Source organism: Haemaphysalis longicornis, unplaced genomic scaffold (genome assembly GCF_048455015.1).
Source record: "Haemaphysalis longicornis isolate Haplotype H1 unplaced genomic scaffold, Haemaphysalis longicornis Haplotype H1 scaffold_2, whole genome shotgun sequence".
NCBI lineage: Eukaryota > Metazoa > Arthropoda > Arachnida > Ixodida > Ixodidae > Haemaphysalis > Haemaphysalis longicornis.
Genome location: NW_027526295.1, coordinates 253,324,565 through 253,331,025, shown reverse-complemented (window position 1 = coordinate 253,331,025; position 6,461 = coordinate 253,324,565). Strand labels below are relative to the sequence as shown.

Genomic DNA, 6,461 nt, shown 5'->3' with positions numbered 1-6,461 from the left:
GGACGTGTGCACCCGCAAGTCGTAAAATGCAGTGGCGGTCAACTCCCGGGGCTTACTCCCGTACAAACGGCCAAGGCTGTGTCACCCGCTTTGCTCTAACGCGAGGGCGGAGTGACTGGCTAAGAAGGTGTCTGTCCACTCCACTTCAGTTTTTATTGTTTACAACCACGACGGACACGTAACCTCCCGGGTAAAGCGGCCTTGAATCCTCGCGGTATACGCTGTTCGAGTTGCAAGGACCGGTCATGACTCGTTTTCGTGCGCATACCTTCATCGCGTTTTTCTCGTCAGGCATTCTTATTATCGGGCCTGACACTCAGCGCGCCAACCGCTGGGCGCGAAACGCAATTTGAATTAATACTGGTCAGCCTAAATTTAACTCGGTACGCAGACAATGACAAGAAACGAAGCACAAGCACTGACCATTGTCATTGTCTGCGTACCCAGTTAAATTTAGGCTGACCAGTATTAATTCAAGTATGATCCAACTAGCTCAGGTTATGCCTATTCGAAACGCAAGCCGCGGATGACACCGAACGCCATAGCGGTGCCGCCAGTGGCCACCCGTACAGCGCCATCGAGAGCAGCCGCACGCGACGGGACAGGGGGAACTAAGGAGAGGGACAAAACTTTTATTGTCTCTCAGTTCCCCCTGATAGCCCCCCAGCAGACCTCGGGTCTCCTCCGAACCAGCCGGCCCTGCGCCGAGGGCGGACCGAAGCCGCACTGCAAGACGCGCACCGGTGGAGACTTCGGGGCGGAGGCACAGGTGTCCCGCGGAGGTGTGGGGCCTCTGCTCGGGCAAGCACATCCCCCACTCCTGCCTGGAGGACCGGCCAAACAAGGACCGCGTGTTCCTCGTGCCGGGCGTCGCGTACTCGAACCTGGCAATCAGCTGTGGCTGCGGTTTTGCGAGGACGAGTCCTGCATTGGCCATGCTGTTCGCTGTCGACCTGGTGCTAGCGCGTGTCACTTGGGTGCCCTGGCCTTGGCGTGCATTTGTAGGGCTGTCAGATGCACCACTGCTGCTGCCCGGCTGCTGCTTGTGGATGGTTTGACGGAAAATTAATCGTTAAAATAAACATCTAAACCTGTACCATCTGTTTTGTATATGCGCTTAGAAACTTGAATGGGTAGAGGTAAACGCGCTAATTTTACCACAGGCAAAGTGGTTATTGCGAACGAGGGACAACAGGCGAACCATCCGTTCGACAGAGTGGCTGCCAATAGACCGCAAACGCAATAGGGGTCGGCCGACAATTCGACGGAGAGATGAGCTCAGAAATTTTGGGGAAAAACATGGACTCACTCAGCTAGCACTCGATAGGCGTGGCTGGCAACCTTTGGGAGAGGCTTTCGTCCTGCAGTGGACACAAACACGCTTATGATGATCATGATGCAAGTGGTTATTCGATCTTGGGGAGATATGCATAGGGCGGGAAATGTGTATTTGTGTTCGCTATTTCTCAATCATATATAGCTCTCGTCGGTCCCCAAACCTGTCCTACACGTTTACATAGTGTCACTTCATCGTCGCAAACCTATGCCCTGCTTTCGTTGGGACATGTAAGTCCACAGTAGAGCTTGGTGTGTGATTACTGTGCGCGAACGCCGTATTCCTTCTTGGGTATATATCCGCGGGTGACTATACATGGGACTGATAATCGGTACGCGTGTACGGGACTGACACTCTATCAGCAAGCCTATATTCACCATAGCCACTCCCAAAAGCAAACTGGCAAATATCGTTTTCCTCAAATAAACATACAGCGAGGCCAGCCGTCGGACTACAATTAACGCTATCTGCGGTGAGTAAGGGTGATAATTCAAGATCCCCAGTGTTAGTTCCATGCTAGCGTTCAAAATGAGCAATCAAATGGAGAGGCAGCATCGCAACGTTGCATAATCATGGTTATCGGCGGTAGCTTTTGTCCGCGTCGACCAGTCGCACAAACTAACCCCTGTAACGTCGTATGGACAGTGAAATTAAGTGGCTGATGAACCTCCACTCTTCCATTGGTTTTTAACATCATCTAGCCTTATTGTTTGAACATATATAGATAGGACTTAGAACAGGTACGACAAGGATAGCGTATGTACAGAGGGCGGGAGCTGCTCGCAATTGATTTATTTCGAAAGCGGCAGTCGTATAAGTGAAAACGCCTTCACTATGCCTGCGCCAAGTTTTCAGCTATAATCATGGACCAACGGAATTATATTTTAGTGCGAAGCATTTTCGCGCCCGGTACAGTGCTTTGGCGGTGGTGGTGGCGATGTTCGCGAGGAAGCGAACAAGAGGCAGAAAGAAAACGTCGGAGGAGTTCTGGCGAAAGTTCGAGGAGGAAGGCGGCACGTGCTCCTATGGTGTCATATCCCAGCGCGTCGCCACGGCTCCGTATGTCTCACTGCCTCCCCTCACACTCTCGCCAGATGCTCCTCACCCGTTCGTGGCTCATCCGAACCGCGTGACATTTGCGCGGGAGATTCAAACACTATTTGCAATAACATGCTTGGCGGCGGCGACGCGCGGCGAGATAACGGCAGAGTAGCGCGCGGGAGCCCATTACACCCTTTTTTTAGAATCTCAACGCCGTTTACCAAGCTCCACACCATTTTTGTGTGAAAAAAAAGGGTGTTGATCAACTTCAACACCCTTGGTTTTTATTAGGGTCTTGAAAGGGTATGGAAAAGGTGTTAAGCCGTTCATTGAATAAGGCCATGCATGCATGTATAATTGCACTGTAAAGAAGAAGACACTCCCTCATGCCCTCCTCTACTCGTAAGAAATGTTCAATAACATGCTTGGCGGCGGCGACGCGCGGCGAAATAACGGCAGAGTAGCGCGCGGGAGCCCATTACACCCTTTTTTTAGAATCTCAACACCCTTTACCAAGCTCTACACCATTTTTGTGTGAAAAAAAAAGGGTGTTGATCAACTTCAACACCCTTGGTTTTTATTAGGGTCTTGAAAGGGTATGGAAAAGGTGTTAAGCCGTTCATTGAATAAGGCCATGCATGCATGTATAATTGCACTGTAAAGAAGAAGACACTCCCTCATGCCCTCCTCTACTCGTAAGAAATGTTCAAAAGCAAAAAAAAAAATTGGTCGTCTGCAATGATCGGATCGTTTCCGTATACGGTGCGCCCCATGCCCCAAGTTTACCTTTGGCACGTAAGTTATCAATTTGAACCTTTAAAACTAAAAAAAAAAAACTATATTAGTTGTGTGGCGAAAAGGGTGTTGACCGAGTGCAACAAAGTTTGGATTTCTGCAGTGTGTTGAATTGCTACGTTTGCTAGGCTTTCGCGTCGCTTTCGCAAATGCGCGACCACTGCGTCCCTCCTCCGTGGAGTGTATACGGCAGACGGTTGCGTTGTGACGAGTTCAGCTGGCGCCATCTGTCGGCGCTCATTAGCATCGTGATGTACTACTTCGCTTCACCTCTCTTAGACGGCTTGCAACATCGAATAAGAGGGGGTTATAGGAAAGCTATATGACGCGTTCATAAGGCTGTCTGCGATTCGGCTCGTTGCGGAGTCGGTAAAGCGCCTGACATTTCCCGTTGCGGTGGCAGAGCACCCGGCTCAAATCCTGGCGCAGCCGCGCTTTTCTGGCGATGTCATTTCCGTGACGGATATAACGTCAGTCAGATCTTGGTGGATCCCGGCATAAAAAACGTTCGTGATAAAAACTTTACAGCTAAATATTCATAACGGTATAGTTCGCAGAATTTTAGTCGCAGGTTCAGATTCATGCAGTTGCGCTCACAACAAAAGCTTTTTAATTTCATTTCGATTTATTCTCTATATGACAACTTTTTGAAGCTAGTAATGCAGCTGCATGAACATTCTTCTACCGCGGATCTCCAGGTTAAAGAATGACACAAGCCTGCGCAGCTGACTGCTCTCGCAGGTATGACATAAGAATCGGCATCCGCGCAGATGAAAGCTGAGTTCCGTTGTCGCAAATGTAGTTTTTCTAACAAATGTTCAAACTTAGAACAAACAAAGCGCTTGTTTGTTCTAAGCATTTCTAAGCATTTATAAACATTTCTAAGCGTAAACAAAGCATTTGTTTGTTTGTCAAACTTAGAACAAACAGAGCATTCGATTAAGCAAGATGACGCTGCACTCGGCGTACAGCTGTCCAAAATACGTCAAGCAACCGTACCTGGAGAATGCACAAACCTGCCATCGCGTGCACAAATAAACACGAACCATCTCCAGCTGCTTACTGAAGTGGAAGCGAGTAAATACGGGCACAGGTCACCTGGATTACATAAACACAATGAAATTCAAATGTCTGACTTTTGAACATGACATATCAGCACAATACACGAAAAGTGGATGTTTAATCTGCACCATAGACTTTAATATAAAAGTGGCCCGATTGTCTCGCTATATTATCGCAACTGGGGTATATCTGTCACTCGAAATAACTCCCGTCGATAGTCGGTGCCGTGTACGCTCCTCGCCTTCCATTCGACACGTTTCAAACCCCTTTGTGCAACTGAGCCATGCTATACGGACCGTTCGGTGCCAGCACTCGTAAGCTTTTCGTAGTGGCACTACCTGAAGTTCACTAGCGTGCTCTGCATAGCCTCGTCCAAGTCCCGACGCTTTTTGATGTGGCTTAGCGTCTTCCAGAGGTTAGCGCGAACGGCCAGCTTGCTCCTTCCCGTGAAAAATGCGCACATGTATTCGCCACGGAGCACTTCCAGAAGCTTGTCGTCTTCTGCCCACAGCATGCGGGTGATGTCGCGGTGGCCGAGTGAAGCTGCCTTGGCCAGGTCCCCCGTGACGTACGCGTCGTCGATGGCGTGGACGGGCAGGCGGAACGCGGCCACGTACAGGTCCCACATCACGGGTGCTGGTATGATCACGAGCAAGCCGCGGCAGTGCGTGGGGAAGTGCTTGGCGGGGTAGTCGTGCACGCTCAGGTAGTGGCGGCTGTGCGGATTGCGGATCACGGCGTTGCCCCGGTACGCGGCGCAATGCAGGCGGCGGTCGCCGGGCCTGAGCTGGGTGCGCAGGTAGGCGCTCAGCACCTCCGGGTGGAGGAAGACGTCGTCGTCCACCTTCACCACACTCCGCGCCGCGGGGCAGTTGAGCATGACCCAGCGCATGCCATTGAGGAACTTGAGCGACAGGTTGCGGTAGTGGTCGAAGAAAGGCAGCTGCACCACGTCGCCGAATTTCGCCGCCTCGTCGGTCACGTTGAAGCCGGGCCGCAGACCAACTAAAAAAAGCACGGACCACTTCAAGAGGGACGCTACTCGGGGGTGTCCCACCGTGGCTCGGAATAGGTTGCGCTCGCGACGGTGCGTCGGGTCCGTGTGCACGAAGATTACGTGCTCGACATTGCCAGCGCCGCACAAGTGCCTCACCGTGCGGCCGTCAGCGTTCGGGTCGAGCGTGTCCGGCGGGTCCAGCGGGAAGGGAAACTTCCGCAGCAACCTCTGCGGGTCCACCCGCCCGTTGCTCGCTGCGCTTCCGTTATGTGGTGGCGCAACTTCCGCTATCGCAGCGCCTGTCTTCGCCCGGGCTTTAAGAGCGCGCGCCGAAGCGGCGACCGGAGCAGGTCGCTCGTGGGCGGCCCCTGATTGCTTCCTCTTGGACGAGCTCTTGTTGGGGTCGTTGACTACGGCCGCTGCGGAGGGCTGCGCGTTGCGTACGTTTGCAGCGTACGGGTGCGAGTGCGGGAGGTCTACCCAGAGCACGCTCCCAAGGAGCCACGCCGCTGCCGTGAGCATTGTAAACGTTAGGAAGATGCCGGGCAAAGAGCGCCGGCACGTCCGGAACAGGCGCCACCGGATGGGTTGCCTCCTGACCTGCTCGCCTTGCCCTCCGACCGCCTGAAACGGAAGCCGGGTGAAGCAACTTTAGTTTGCAATGCATACCAAGGCGAGTGCGAGACACATCGAACAAAGCATGAACACAACGCCCTTGTCCCTATTTTTGGTGAAGGAATATATGAGTGCCAACTTCCACATTCCGCAATGTGCTTGCACTGCACCCTCATCGCCACACTGATGTCAAGAGCCTGTCGTGAGCGCAGCGCTCAGCTGTGGTCCGCTGCCCCTCTTCGACTCTCTTTTTCTTCCTGTGCATCTTTTCCAGGATGTTGGACATTACGCAGCGAGAATTACAAAAAAGGGAAGCGAAAGGCTAGTGTTATGATTCAACGTGCGTGACCCGAGCGGTTTCTCGCTTTATCATCCGCGCGTTGGCATCGCCTCATACCGAGACAGTTCACTTCGGTCATTTATTGGTATTGATTTGCTACCCGTGCATATATCTAGAACGATTATGCAGGCAGCAGCGACCTATCTAGGGATGCAGGATAAATAATCGCCTTAACAGTTTAGGTACTAAAGAAAAAAATGCCCGCCAGTCCTCCCTGTGAAGGTGGTTGGAAAGCAAAGCTGTAAACGACACCCACAACGGTTACCCATGCGACG

The 6,461-nt window shown here is 52.1% G+C and overlaps 1 protein-coding gene across 1 annotated transcript; it reads right to left on the bottom strand.

Moving 5' to 3' along the window:
- Positions 1-4,124: 4,124 nt before the first annotated feature.
- LOC144170403 (acetylgalactosaminyl-O-glycosyl-glycoprotein beta-1,3-N-acetylglucosaminyltransferase-like) lies at positions 4,125-5,840 on the bottom strand. Its single transcript, XM_077700186.1, has one exon. The coding sequence runs from the start codon at positions 5,751-5,753 to the stop codon at positions 4,569-4,571; it is 1,185 nt and encodes a 394-aa protein (XP_077556312.1). The 5' UTR covers positions 5,754-5,840; the 3' UTR covers positions 4,125-4,568.
- Between the last annotated feature and the right edge of the window lie 621 nt (positions 5,841-6,461).

Bases quoted from the DNA above. Each gene is read 5' to 3' on its own strand.
- LOC144170403 (XM_077700186.1), bottom strand. From the start codon at position 5,753: ATGCTCACGGCAGCGGCGTGGCTCCTTGGGAGCGTGCTCTGGGTAGAC.